The 15,850-nt window shown below is 38.5% G+C and overlaps 1 protein-coding gene across 2 annotated transcripts in view; it reads left to right on the forward strand.

The window, feature by feature from the left end:
• The window catches only part of esrrb (estrogen-related receptor beta), a 100,683-nt gene that overhangs the window by 79,135 nt on the left and 5,698 nt on the right, over positions 1-15,850 (forward strand). For both annotated transcript variants that reach the window (XM_082143656.1, XM_082143655.1), the window contains one exon: positions 12,385-12,654. In XM_082143656.1, coding sequence (XP_081999782.1) covers positions 12,385-12,654 — 270 coding nt within the window. The remainder of the gene's footprint in view (positions 1-12,384; positions 12,655-15,850) is intronic.

Here is a 15,850-nt window from a genome sequence, read left to right on the forward strand (position 1 = left end):
ATGATAGTGGTCGTGCTCAAGTGTTATACTGTTTGAACAAGAGCGTGATGAAATAATACATAATGGCTGTGTCCTAACACACAGGTGTTGCCTACATAGGCAGCATTTAAAGGCATCACAGCTAAATTAAGTTGCCTTTTACAATGCCTCCTTTTTGGCCAAATGCTATATTTGCGATCACATTAGCGACATTTTAGAGAAATTTTCGATTGCCTGTTGTCTCAATAGTCTATCGATGTATGAAGAACAGCTCACACATAACTAAGACACTTGCAAAATAAAGTATCATTACCATAGACTGTATAAAACAATGGACTAGTTTTCTGAAGGGCATTTTTGAAGCCCAAAGTGGGCGGAGCCGTCCGTCGCCATCTTGGCAGCGTCACTCCCGGATAACCGAATATGTGCAGCGAGGCGGATTAGCTGAGGTGACGTGACGCTAACAGACAGCAGACAGACTGCTAGTAGTGACATCAGCAGCAATCCACCTGTCACTCAAGTGGCCACGCCCTTAATTATGCAGAACTTTAAGGCTTAATATAATTTAAACGTTTGAGTTATAAAAAAAAAATTCACCCCCCTCACAGTCGTCATGAAGGGTAAAATTAGCTATATAAGACCAAAACCACTTTTTGCTCCAGGCTGTAAACATGTTTTTTTTCTGCTGTAAAGTTGGGCATTTTAACATGGGGGTCTATGGGATTGACTCTCTATTGAAGCCTGTCTCTAGTGGCCAGACGATGAATTGCAGTTTAAGTCACTTCACTTCAGTGTTGGTTTCGAGAGAGAGATCGGAAGGTTGCCGCTGGGTCATTACATGTAATTTTCAATATCACCTTTTGGCCAAATCGGTCAAATTAGCAACATGTCTGTGAAATTGTAAAAAGTAAAATTGTCAAAGTCACTTGTGAAAGAAAGGCATTATTAAGTTGCTTTTAAAATACCTCCGTTTTTCTAAATCCTAAAGGTGCGGTCACACTTGTGACATTTCAGGGACATTTCTCTAGCAAAAACGGTCCATTGTCTCTTGTCAATAGTGTAGAAATGTATGAAGTACAGCTCACACAGAAACCAAGCAGCTTTCTGTTGGAAAACTCCTCATGTGTTGAACCCGAAATATATTTCACACTCACAAGAAAATCCCAATCTTGTGGATTCCTGTTGAAATGACTGCAATATCAGTCACTTCTGAGGATTTGCTCCGGCTATCATACACAGCCCACAGTAAACGTACACACAAATCCAGTCATTCCAACAGGAATCCATGCGATCTGGGTGAAACATTTCCTCATGCAAATTTCACAGGGGTTTAAGTTGGTCATGCAAATTCCCTGCGTTGACCATCAGACAACTGCTTGGTTTGAAAGTAATTTCCCAGCAAACAATAGCCATCATTTCACCGTCTTGGGTAACTATCGACCCGATATAGTCCGGCTATAGTAACCCACGTCCAGCCAAAATAACCTTGAATTTGGTTACATGTCGGCCAAAATAACTTGCGAGATCTTTGATATTCCATCATGTAAGCAAAGTCAACAGTGATTACAAGGTGTTTGGTTTCATTTTCATTGACATGTTATCTAATTGATGACTAGTCTATTCTTGCGGCGATTGACAGCCCAAATTTTGCCTTGTTTTAGCCTAGACGTCAGGGCTGTTTTTGGATGGCTATTCATACATCGCTACCTTATTGACTAGATAATAGACCCATTTTTGCACACAAAATGTTGCTGGAATTTGGCTAATGTGTCCTCACCTCACCACCTCGACCAGCCATACTGAATTTGGATATTTGGAAAGTTTTCATGATCAGTCATGCACACCTGTATTAAACTGCTTTGGTAACGCATGTGCAGTTATCCTGGTAACCCCTGATGCCAGCGGATAATTCCCCTCGTACACACAGCGATTCCTCTGGTATCCGCCCGTCTCCCTCTCTCTCCTCCCCTGGCTTGGGTTTGCTGTTTTCTCGTTGTCATTAAATGGTGAAATCTCCTTGCTGTGTTGGCGAGGCTGATCCAGCTCGAGCTGTGTAATCTCCTTGTAATGGAGTGTGAATACTGCCGGCCGATAAATCAGCACCTCATCAGCGGCCTTTATTAAATATAGACACCGACCGACAGGCCTTAGTATATTCAATTTAACCATTGACGGGCTCCATCGTGATGGATGGGGCAATCAAAGCCCGGACCCGACCCCTTGGCCACCCATGCGTGGGATGGGAGAGGTGCGTGAGGGGTGTCTGCCGCAGAGGACAGGAGTCTTGGCTCTAGCGCTTGCTACTTAGTCGACTACTTGCCTGGGAAAGTCGTCAACGAATCGTCAACATGCCATTAGCAGTCCAGCGTGTGTCGACTACCAGTGTGTGAGCAGAGACGATGCAGTCATGTTCACTCGCACAGATATTTTGGCTGGTAAAGACCCCGATATACTTCAAGTGAAACTGAAACTGATGTGACGTAACTTTGAGTGAAATCAGGCCAAAGTGTATTTCACTTTGAGTTTGTTTTGCGAGTTCAAAGCAGCTCATCAAAGGCCTTGTCCGCACTAATACGGTTTCATTTGGAAAAAAACGCATCGTTTTCTCTCCGTTTTGTCCTCCCTCCACACTGAGATGGCGTTTTTATTAATGAAAACAACGCTTTTTGAAAACGCTCTCCAAAGTGGACAAATTTGAAAACGCTGTGTCGTGTTGTAGTGTGGACTGAGAAAACAGAGGTATTTGAAAACGATGACGTGGGTTTAGTCATGTGACACATATTGAACCAATAGATATTGATGTTTATAGCGGTATTGTGTCTGTTTTGTGCGATTCACTTTCACACAGTTGCTAAAATATGTTACTTTGCTTCTCTTCATATCACAGTCCTGCAAAGATGACAGGATTCACTCGCATTTGCTGAACATGAGAGCAGTTTTAGCGTTTTACACCAAACATATAATGCTGAGTGAGTTTGCTGGACGCTTCAGTGAATGAGGAGATATTTTGCTAAACAAAATGATCCTGCCAGAAGAATTACGCAATAACTCTATTATTTATTTATCCGTCTGTATCGTCTCAGTGAGCGTGTGTGAGGGTTTACTCATGCGCAGTAAAGGTGAATTTAGCATTTTCAGGCGTTTTCCAGAAGTTTCTCATCCGCACTGAAACACCTGCAAACGCTAGTGTGGACGGAGAGCGCTTCTAAACGAAAACACCGTTTTCAAATGTAGACGAAGCCAAAGTGAACTTTCCGGCTAGTTGAACACCTCTGAACTCCCATTGGTCTGTGGTGATGATGTAATAGGTGGGTGTGGCTGTGAGGCTCCGCCTTCTTTAAAGTAGTAATCCTCTCCCGTTCACTTGTTCTGTTCAGTCCGTCGAGGTCAGACACGAGGAAAATGTTATCACAGGACATGAACACGCAAACTCGTATCACTTCTGAAATGTAATGTTCACCTTTGCATGGCTCCGTTCTGTTGATTTGTCCGTTACAGTTATCATCCACAGTTAAAGACACGTGGAGTCGACCCCTCGAGGAAGCTGTGTTGCGGGGTCAGATCCGTCAATACTACACGGCCACTCGTGAACCATAGAATCAGTTTAGCAGTGGAAATAAATGATGTGTAATTACGTGACTGATTAACGCTGTCATCAAGCTGAAGGGCTCGTGTCAGGCCCAGCGTCTCTGGGGACGAGTACGCAGCGGTGCGGGCCGGTCACAAGGTCACGGGACGCAGATTAAGACAAGGGTATTACTGTATTTAACAGAAGCAAACGTCTTACAGTTCACGCCTCACTGACTAAATGAGCTCTAGCCCTGCTCTGGGTTCTGATGGGACGCTTATCGCTAGTAAAGTATCGATAGATCTCCATTTAAATCAACATGAAACGGCACTCAGAAGCCATTTTACTTACACAGTTGACAAAATAGGCTTGTTTGGTGAAATTCACTGCAGTTTCCAACTGAAATGAACACTATGTAAGGAATGTTATTCCTTTTCACACAAACTATGATTACAGGTGCAGATTAAGACCTTTTTTTGCACAGTTCCTTTCACAATAATATATTATGGCCTCAAAACACTTTTATTATAATGCATAACTTGTAAACAAATTTTGACTTTTAACACAAACAGCTCCATGTGTTTGGCTAATCTGAGAGTAAACTCGCTCGTTCGCTCACCTGGTACAGAACTGCACTTGTAATGCAAGTCATAATAAAAACTGCTAGAATCATGCTAGAATTGCATGGTTGCTTCAGCAAATGTGTTTTTATCTCACGTTTCCTTTTTTTAACATAATCTGCTACATTTTAAAACGTGATAGAGCATTAACATTTTAGCGTCAGAACTGGTGCAACCATAGCAAAACCAAAAACCTATACCAAAAATGTATTTAAAATACATTTATTTCATACTAAGTGTACTACAAATCCATTAACATGTTTACTGACATATCGCCTGAGACTTACTGATATACATATAATTCAACTTTATTTGGAGTGCTTCTTTATTGCACAATGCACATTTCTTAATATTAAGCCTGAAGTGTGTTTAATATCACTATTAGTAAGGATAGTAGGATCTCTGTATAATATCAGTCTTTAAAAGCAAGATATTTAAAGTGTGCGTAAAGTATTCTTGCAATAGTTCCACTTTAACACAATCAAATATACTTAAGATTATATTATTTCCAGATTAGCTTTTGCAAGCATATTGACTTGGCCTCTTAAAAGATAGACGTATTGATTCTAAGCCTATTAAATAAAGCGTGCAAATACTGTGGCACTTTCTAAATTGTTTGTTTGAGTGGGACAATATGTCTTTTGGTGCTTCGAAATTACAGAAATGTTATGTTTTATAGTATGTATCAAATTGCAAGTAACACATTGAATTAAACCTGAAATCGTTGTTGCTTAAAAAATCTTTACTAAAATCAACCTTTTCCCTTCGTTGATTTGTTTTGATTAGTTAATGGACTGTATTGAAATGGTCAAAGGTTCAGAATTGTTTTCCCTGTTCAGTAATTTTTAAGACCTTTAAATTTGGTTCCATTTTCGATGTTTTTACTAGAATATTTGATTTGCTTTTTCAGGTTAGGTTAGGAAATATACTTAAGTATATCTTTAGTTGAACTTCAGCACTATTTCAAAGTACAAGTACTAAATTAATTGTTCCAATTTAGCAGACTTTCAATTTAGTGTATTAAAAGTACAATTACAGGGTATTTTTATTAAATACATCAATATGTAAATCTATTTGTAGTATACTTAGCATAAACTAAATGTACTTCAAATACATTTTAGTATATTTATTTTTCACTTGGGAATACGCACAACCAACATCATAAAACGTTGCCAGATTGATATTTATCTATTTCGGGAATAAAAATATTATAAAGACGAACATTTTATCTTCAGAATAACGTAACAATGATTAATTCATAACATTCACTGATGATTCATTTACATTAAGAGCACGAATCAAGAAATCTGATTGATTTTGGACTTCCAGGTTGCTGTATGTTGCATGTCTTTCCTGCCTCCGATTGAGCAGATCTGGGAAATTATGAAGATCTGATATGTGTACATTTTGTACAAACCTAATAAGACAGTAAAAGGATCGTCTTGTGTTTCTCTGGCTGATATGATAGTGGTTGTATCGGGTGAAATCTGCTGAATGAGTTTTATTCGAGTGTGTATTTTGGCCTGAGACGAGGCGAGAGAGACGCATGAGCTCAAGGCACGTGAGGAATTATTTATGGAGCGGCGTAATTTATGAGCAGACATGTATTGATTGGGTCCCAGCTGATGATGTCATGCGAAATGTAGAGGAATCTCACAAACACACGTTTGATTTGATCACAGTGGAGACTGTCCATTGACTTCTGTGGCTTTTATAGTGAGTTAAGGGTCATTTCTAGACAAACCTTGTTTACATTAACCCGATTACAATGCATATCTTTAAAGGCGTATTCACTTCAAAATACAAAATTCCCTTTACCTCTAATATGTCAACAAAATCAAAACAAGAATTTTGTACCTGGATTTCTGTTCTGAAAACGTATGCAAATTAGTGTGTGTTTTAATTAGATGCCTCATTTGCATATTTAAACGACATTTTAGAAAACCTGAAATACAGAGCAATTGTCTAAATGTGCTGTTATTAATCTGTTAGTTAAAATGTTTATTATTTTAGACTGAATGTAGAGATGAGAAGAGGACAGACTGAACGTGTGCAGTGACTCCTGATATCACTCCTGATATAACACTGATGAAATGACGCTGCGGGACTGATGTATTAATAATGCATAAACCGTCCACGGATGCGTATCTGTGTAATTCAAGTTTGTGTACTTTGATTTTAAAAGAATATCGCTTTCATATCTACACGCTTGTGGATGTGGGCGTTAAAAGAAGTGCTTTTTCGTCATATGATCTGAGAACTCGGTGCTTTACTCTCATCGAATATAGTTTGACACGATGTGCGTAATGCAAAGGTCTTAAGAACGATTGTTATTGTCAGCATCATGTGACATGAGCTGAATGGTTTGCTTTCGAGAGACGGTGTTGATTGACAGTGAAACTCACACAAACTCCACCAACTAACCATCAGTTGAGGAGGAGGAGGAGAGCGCAGCCATAAACTGACAGCGACACATCTCAGAGATGGGCTTGTGAATACAGGCAGATTAAAACTTGTCATTTTTTATGGTTATTTTGTTTGTAAAAAGGCTGTCGGACTCATAAAAAGCCTTTTTGCGAAGGTTTCTGCTTTAGCCTTTTTACAGAATTGAGGCCTTTGATTTAGCGAGCGTGAAATATTTCACGGGGAGACGGCCGAGCTTTTCTTTGTCACAGAAGATGTTTCCAGCTATGAACTTTATAGGGCTGCATAAAAACAAGCTAAAAACTGATTACATTTTTTACTAGTGCTTAAGATAGATCACAGTGGCAGCTGTTTCTCCACCGAGAGTAACCGAGATCGCTGAAGTATTTCAGCATGTCTAAACGGACATGAGAAACAACGTCTGAAGTGAGAGATTAAAAACTCCTGTGCCTCTAACAAACATTATCAAGACTTTGACTTAAACACCCAACTCTTACACTCATGGGTAATCCTAGTCTTATTGTTTAGAATTAATAGCATAATCTTCTGTCAAAATAGTAAAAAGCTCTTAACATGGTAAAATCACTGTAACACATGGCTTATTTTTGAAGATAAGCCATGTGTTACAGTGATTTTACCATGGTAAGAGCTAATCTTGTGAACAATGCAAAGCTTTTATAAAACCTCAACAGCAGCAAAATGATCAAATGCATCACTATTAAATCAATTGATTTACATTTTGGGGTTTAAAAGACTATTAATATTCAGTAATATTATCACTTTAACTAATTGAGCTGAATAACCCCAGCTATGTTTCTCAGAAAGTTCAGGCAAGGTTCTCTTAAAGTTATGAACAAACGTTCTTCCAGTAACGTTTATAGAATGCTTGTTCAAAGTTATCTGGTCTTTAATAATGCCCTCAAAACGTTAGCACAAAAACATTATTTATACATTGGAGTTTTAGGACACCATTAGGTCACCTGATGGAGTTTTAGGACACCATTAGGTCACTTCATGGAGTTTTTTGGTTCCTTGCCACTGTTGCCTTTGGCTTGCTCAGTTGGGGATATTTTGGGGATATTTAATTTAATTTTATCAATCAATAAATTCCTCTTGAAACAAACTTTGTTGTATTATTTAAATTTAATACTGTGAAGCTGCTTTGATACAATCTGTATTGTGAAAAGCGCTATACAAATAAACTTGACTTGACTTGACATTGTCCGTGGAACATTTTAACCTGAAACATGTTCGTCTAACGTTTTTTAAATGTAAGTTCTCGTTTCAGAACGTTCATCTGACATCCAAAAGTAATATTCCCATAATGTTTGAAGAATGATGAAATGGAAAGTTCCCTTAATGTTCTCATAATAATCAAGGAAGAGCGTTTTTGAAATATTTGGGGGGGAAATTTACGCTTTGAACATTCAGAAATAACATTTTAATGGGAATAACAACTTAATGGGAATGTTAGCAAAACGTAAGAGTGTATTTTTGTTATATGACACTAACTTTGCAACATTTACATTGTTTCTAAACTGAACTGAATCAACATTGAACTGAAGTGAGCTGAAACATGACAGTATTGTCTTCTATAGAGCTGATTGTTTGAAAGCAGCTTCACTGTAATAAACAGCAAAATAACGATCAATTATGCACACAGAGTTCAGTTCTGCTCTAAAAGAAAAATCACTTATTTTCAGCTGAAGTCGGTTCAGTGTTGATTCGGTTTGGTTGTAAAGATCATACAGTTTTCTCCATGAATGAAATCAAGTCCCACCTTTCCTTCATGTTGAATTTCCTTAGTGACTCAGAGATATGTATGATTATGGGGAGTGAAGTGTTTCATGTCAACTATTAGCAAAGCCAGCGCTGTCAAAGACACTGAAGTGAAAGAAAACTGTGATCATTCATGCTCTAACCAGCTTACACTAATACGTTTCGTTAGCATTTACATTAAGTTATGGAAACATTATTTATCATTATTCCGTTTATTCCAGTTTTTTAAAGGGATACTCCACTTTTTTGGAAATAGGCTCATTTTACAGCTCCCCCAGAGTTAAACAGTTGAGTCTTACCGTTTTCGAATCCATTCAGCCGATCTCCGGGTCTGGCGGCACCACTTTTAGCATAGCTTAGCATAGATCATTGAATCGGACAGGACCATTAGCATCTCTCTCAAAAAAAATGACCGTATAACGTTAGTAACGTTTTTGTGCTAATGTTTTGAGAACATTATTTAAGAACAGATAATTTTGCATAAACATTCTATTAACGTTACTAGACCAACGTTTGTCCATAGTAATATTGTGATATAAACATATCACTTAGTCTTATGAACGTTTGTCCATAACTTTGAGAGAACCTTGCCAGAATGTTCATTCTCTGTTAGCTGAATCAATGCGCTGTACATGTGAATCTCTGAGCCGTGAACCGAGTCCTGGATCGCTGAAGTGTTTCACGTGTTGTGTTTATGAAGTGTGTGTGTGTGAACCGAGTCCTGGATCGCTGAAGTGTTTGACGTGTTGTGTTTCTGAAGTGAGTGTGTGTGAACCGAGTCCTGGATCGCTGAAGTGTTTCAGGTGTTGTGTTTATGAAGTGAGTGTGTGTGAACCGAGTCCTGGATCGCTGAAGTGTTTCACGTGTTGTGTTTATGAAGCGAGTGTGTGTGTGAACCGAGTCCTGGATCGCTGAAGTGTTTCAGGTGTTGTGTTTATGAAGGGAGACCAGGAGCACCTGCAGATGTTTGACCTGTTCTCCAGCTGCTCCCGTTCATCCCGCCACCTCCATTCCCAGGCCCTTATTGATCCCTCTTCACATTGTCAAGGGCCCGCAGTCCTGATCGCAATCTGTTAATTAATGTATCCTCCAGCTGTTCTCCCAGCTGATAAAGCAAATTAAACACTCAGCTTCCCCTTTTTCCCGCTTTCTTATTTTCCTCGGGCTCGTTCTGTCTGTCGGCCCACAAACACTGCGAAGTGTCAGATAGACATCGCCCGCTCATCTCGGCCTCAATAAGACCATTCATATGAAGGTTTGGGGTCAGGTGAGTCGATCAATACTGTAATCTATCAGCTCTTTAATCGAGAGCGTGGCAGATAGCGACGCTTTAGTCCACTTGTGAAGCAATCATTTTAATCATCAGACGTGCGTATAATGTGCAAACATCACTGAAGAGTTTATTGACAGCTGTCAGAGCGCATGAATAAAGAGCACCTTATCTCATTTATATGAGTGTTACTCTGGTGTTTGTGGATCAAACATGTGCTTCAGTGTCCACCAATTGGAGAAAATAAGAAAATACTCACATTTACTTCATGCATACTATAGTTTGATATAAATGAATTGATAATTATTTACTTGAACAATATATTTTCTTGTATGGGGGATCCCAGGAAGGAACTGGTAGTTATAATCCTAAAAGAAAATTGCATATCAATGATCAAAAAAGTTCTTGTAATATATAACAGACACACACACACACACACACACTGAGGGATTACATTGTCACAACGACACCTGCCATTAACACAGTGTATTGTTGACATTTCAGCAGAATTTGAACATGATGAAGCATGATTTTAATAAATGTCAGTGCGATTGTATTGTGTATCCACTTTTACAATATGATGATGCTGAATTTTTATTTAGAGGACAGACTTCACAATAAATATCCCATTTTAAACATATAAAACCACTGTCAGAAAACAACTGTGAGTGAAAACCTCCCAGATATCCGAGTCCCTGTGTGACAACTAGCCCCGGGCTGCCCGTATAGACCTTAGTAGCGGCATATTTCATTGTGGACAGGAATGAAAATGAGGCAGTGAGGGATAGAAGTGCAGTGTGCTCAATGGATTGTATTGGTGTTTAACACACCGATGATTAAACATGTTTCTGAAAATATGAAAATACATATTTTTAAGTTGACAAAAACACCATGAAACAGTTTTAATTGTTTCCAGTAGTGAAAATGATGCCGTAAGAGCCATAATTGGATTAATTAAAATGCAACACTAAAAGCATAAATGTTTGAGTAAATATTTAAATTAGTTTAGGTTTATGTTATGTATGTACATTCGTTGAGCACCCCCTTATTTCTGTTGTAATGGTTTGCTCTGTTTTAGTACTGGACTGTCTTTAGCGCCTTTAAGAATTGGCGTTCCCTATAAGATTGGAGCTCTTCCTTTAAGAACGAAAGAAAGATGGAGCAACACAGTTTATTTATGCTTTATTTTCTGTTTGTGCAAGAACTTTCAGTAAACCAATGAAACCTGAACGAAGACCCGAGTTAATTCTTTGCCCGAAATAATTAGAAGGATTTTTGCTATTACAGACGTGAACTAGTGCCTTTATACAGTTATTTTTATTTACAGATTTTTTTATTATGAATATAGGACTGACTTGAAGGAGAATGCTATATCTACTGTAAATGCAAGTACACTCGCTTACTCGATCTCTCACAATACTCTACTCTATTAGCTTCAATGAACAATATCAATGAGAACAAATGTGTTTACGTTGCTAAGAGTGGTTGCTAGGGGTGTTGTGTAGTGATACAGAGAACCGTTGGGTGAAGCGGCCATAGTCGTGTTTATCGTGAATAAAACACAGCTATTGACCAATCAGAATCAAGGACTGGAACTAACCGTTTTATAATGGTTTTTAACACATAGGGCCCTATCTTGCACCCAGCGCAATTTACTTTGTACACCGACGCATGTATCATTCATATTTTGCACCGGACGCACAGCGGACTTTTCCCTCCACAGACGCACGTCGGTAAATTAGGGAATGAACTTGCGCTCCCGGGGGCGGTTCAGCGGAAAGAGGAGGCGTGTTCCGGCACAAACGTTCCCTGGTGCTATTTTGCAGGTTCAGAAAACAATTCCGCCACAGACCAGGAGAAACCTAGTCTAAAGTCAGTGGTGCATTATTCAGATGCTATTTTAAGGGCGCATGCTTGGCCATAATCAATGAAGCGTGTGCACAACACACACACACTTTGCTTCTCTCATCTACAAAGAAGCAGCAGTTCCCATTTTTGCAAACCATACATAATTACAAGGAAAAATATTCCACACAAGGGAAATCATTGTTGTGTCCATGAAGATGTGAAAAAATAGGCATAAATCTAGCTTACACATTTACCCAAATGATCATACGCCTGTTTAACCGAAGCTAATCTGGGTGTGTTTCTCCATCCCCAATGTCACTTCTCTGTGTTTTACGGCCCTGACGAGAACGTTGCTCTCCTCGGCTGTGAACCGCTCCTGGCGCGCGTCTGGCAAATCCGCCGTTATAATAGCAATCCGCCATGGAACAAGCGCGCCTGCTCTTAAAGGGAATGTGAGATGTCGCTCTGATTGGTTTATTTCACGTTACACCCAAACCACACCTATGAGTAATGAAGCTACTTCAGACCAACACATTTTAGATTTGCGTCGGGCGCAAGAGTAATTTATCCCGCCGGTATAATAGCAACAGCGGCGAGATCTGCCAACAGAGTTACTTGCGTTTCGCGTTTGATACTTGCGTTTCAGACCGTTAAAATAGGGCCCAATAGATGCAGCCGAAGAAACATCTTTCCGAAAAAAAATTAGGTTAACAAAAACACCATGACACAGTTTTAACTGTTGTGAGTTGTGAAAATGACGTCATCTAGGGCGTTTACACAGTGTGTGCCGTTATACAGACTGTACGTGTGTTCCTCACAGCCTGCTTTCAAAACAGCGTCTTCATTCAGTGGAGTTGTGTCATGACTAAAGAACGCCTCTTCTCTTGGTTTCTCAGGTTTCTCCAGCCTGTCTCTCGGAGACCAGATGAGTCTACTGCAGAGCGCCTGGATGGAGATCCTGATCCTCAGCATCGTGTTCCGCTCGCTGCCCTACGAGGACGAGCTGGTGTACGCGGAGGACTACGTGATGGACGAGGAGCACTCGCGGCTCACGGGTCTACTGGACCTGTACCTGTCCATCCTGCAGCTCGTGCGCCGCTACAAGAAGCTGAAGGTGGAGAAGGAGGAGTTCGTCACGCTCAAGGCCATCGCACTCGCCAACTCAGGTCTGACCCCATCACAGCCTGTCTATACTGATCAAACCTGCTCAAACCTGCTCAAACCTGATCAAACCTGCTCAAACCTGATCAAACCTGATCAAACGTGTCTGAGAAGTTCTGTTGTTGCTCATCGAGGACAGTCAATCTATCTATCTATCTATCTATCTATCTATCTATCTATCTATCTATCTATCTATGTCTGTCTGTCTATCTATCTATCTATCTATCTATCTATCTATCTATCTATGTCTGTCTATCTATCTATCTATCTATCTATCTATCTATCTATCTATCTATCCATCTATCTATCCATCTATATATCTATTGTTCTATCTATCGTTCTATCCATCCATCCATCTTAAAACATGGACTCAAATTGTTCCAAATGGATCATGTTTAGTTTAATTACATTTACAAAAAAAAAAAAAAAAAAAATATTATAATAATGTAGATTTTTTTTCTTTAAAAAATTAACCCAACCAACCATTTGTCACATTTTGAGTTCAATTTATCTGTAGAAAAAAAATCTTCATTTAATTTTCATGATGTTTTATCATTATGTTCTTGTTTTCCTCTCATACATATTTCACTGTTAGGAAAAATCAATACACACACACACATATGGAAGTAGAATAATGTCAAATATTTTTGAAATAAAAAGCCTATTGAATTGCACTACTTGAAAAAAAAAATAGGCATTGCATTAACCATGCTTGCATTTTAATGCATTGTATTTTTAGTGCTTATATTTTTATGGGCTGAAATTCAACATGGTTGAATATTTAAGCTGTGAATATTTCAATAAAAAAAAAATTCAAACACCTTTTCATTATTAAAAATTCAATAATCCATATTCACCTTTCATATTTCACTTCCAAAATATTCAAACTGTTTAAAAATACAACCAATAATATTCAACAGGCAATTTTCGGTCCATTTTATTTCGCTTTGCAAATTCGCTTCCACAAATTCAGTGGTTCAAATTCGACAGTAAATTCAACATTGACGTCCAGGAACTGCAGGAAAAGCAGTAGATTGCCGAGCATACTCTCCATCTGCTGTTAGTCGACCTCACCAGCAGGGGGTGCAAAAGCGCTTGTTGAAGACCAGCAACAGTTAGAACAAGCCATTCATTCATAAAACTCATTTACAGCAATGTAAGTGTATTTGTGATTATTATGACGGCTGTTTTATGTTAAATTCAGTGTCTTCACGGTTACTTTTCCTGTGTAGCCTACATGCATCTTTCTCTACCGTGAACGAGATCATAATGTTATTCCCCGATGCGGATATACAGATCCAATGTTACATTTTTGAGGTTGACATATATTTCTCTTGGTTGTTTAGTTGCGTTAACTTTATATTGTGGATGTGCTGCATGCAGGCTATTAGGGTTTCCCTCAATACTTCAGGATTCCCCTGCTGGACATATACAACGCTTAACGTAGCTTATAATGGACTACAGTGATGTAAAAGACCAAACTCGCAGGCAAGCAGATGGACTCAGAATAACGCGCAAAGCTTAAAGTTTGCTTGATGTTGGACATTCGCACATTTAGGGACCGTCTCTAAAGTGTATACGACTTTGGTATACACGTTTCTAACTCCGATAGCATTTGAATAGAACGACTTACAGTCATAAAACCAACTGTAAAGTGTTCATTTAGTGTCAGGCATAATGCGCACCCTTTGGATTTTTGATATTTATTCAAATAAATTTAAGTTTGCTATTGAAGTTAGAAACGTGTATGCCAATGTTGTATGCAACTTTAGAGACGGTCCCTAAATGTGCGAATGTCCAATGTCAAGCCAATTTTACATTTAGTCATTTAGCAGAAGCTTTTATCCAAAGCGATTTACAGTTAAACTAACAATAGGAGGACAATATGCAAGTGCTGTGACAGTTTAAGCTAATGCAATACACGTAGGCATACTATATAGATGTATGTGTTGATTTTATTCCAGTATATCACGAAACGCTCAGCATGAAACTTTGCGCATTAAGTTCATATTCTGAGTCCATCTTCTTGCCTGTAGCCTATATAATAGCCTACAGCAGCCTACTTCCCTAATAAGGTGCAAGATTGGTCTTTCATATCACTATCAACGGAAGGGAAATCCTTGAGTATGAGGTATTGAGGGAAACCGATTATAATCCTGTTCATGGTAGAGAAAACTGATGACATGTAGAATACACAGGGAAAGTAACAATGAAGTTATTGAATGAAACATAAACACAGCTTTTGTGTGTTTATCATCTTTTCCGCATATACTGACACAGATAATCATTTTCATTTTATGAATGAATGTCTTCCGTCAACAACACGCGCTTTTGCACCATCTGATGGTGAGGTCGACTAACAGCAGATGGAGAGTATGCTCGGCAATCTACTGCTTTTCCTGCAGTTCCTGGACGTCAATGTTGAATTTACTGTCGAATTTGAACCACTGAATTTGTGGAAGCGAATTTGCAAAGCGAAATAAAATGGACCGAAAATTGCCTGTTGAATATTATTGGTTGTATTTTTAAACAGTTTGAATATTTTGGAAGTGAAATATGAAAGGTGAATATGGATTATTGAATTTTTAATAATGAAAAGGTGTTTGAAATGTTTTTAATTGAAATATTCACAGCTTAAATATTCAACCATGTTAAATTTCAGCCCATAAAAATGTAAGCACTAAAAATACAATGCATTAAAATGCAAGCATGGTTAATGCAATGCCTATTTTTTTTCAAGTAGTGCAATTCAACAGGCTTTTTATTTCAAAAACATTTGACATTATTCTACTTGAATACACACACACACACTTTCTGTCTGGGTTTTTTATATATTACAGTTTTTTTCCAATTGCTAACACATAATTTTGCAAACTAGGCTGGTTTTTATCAAAATGCATAACACAATTCACACAACCACACACCCAAACTGCAAAACACCTCATATATCCTGCAGAATGAAGCACTGCAACCAAAACGACATATAGCATTATCAAAATCAAACTTTTGCACGAAATGGCACACACCAGATTTGTGTCTAAGCAACCACACACTGTTAGGCATAATGAACAGCACTCTCATCTTCAGTATGCTTTGCCATAATACTAAAATAATTCAAATTGTAGAAACTTCTTCAGATTGTTCACAAGCACAGAAATATTTGCAGATACACACACTGTTGTTCAAACATTTATTTTTATT

The sequence above is a fragment of the Leuciscus leuciscus genome, assembly GCF_965113295.1.
Source record: "Leuciscus leuciscus genome assembly, chromosome: 17".
NCBI classification, from domain to species: domain Eukaryota; kingdom Metazoa; phylum Chordata; class Actinopteri; order Cypriniformes; family Leuciscidae; genus Leuciscus; species Leuciscus leuciscus.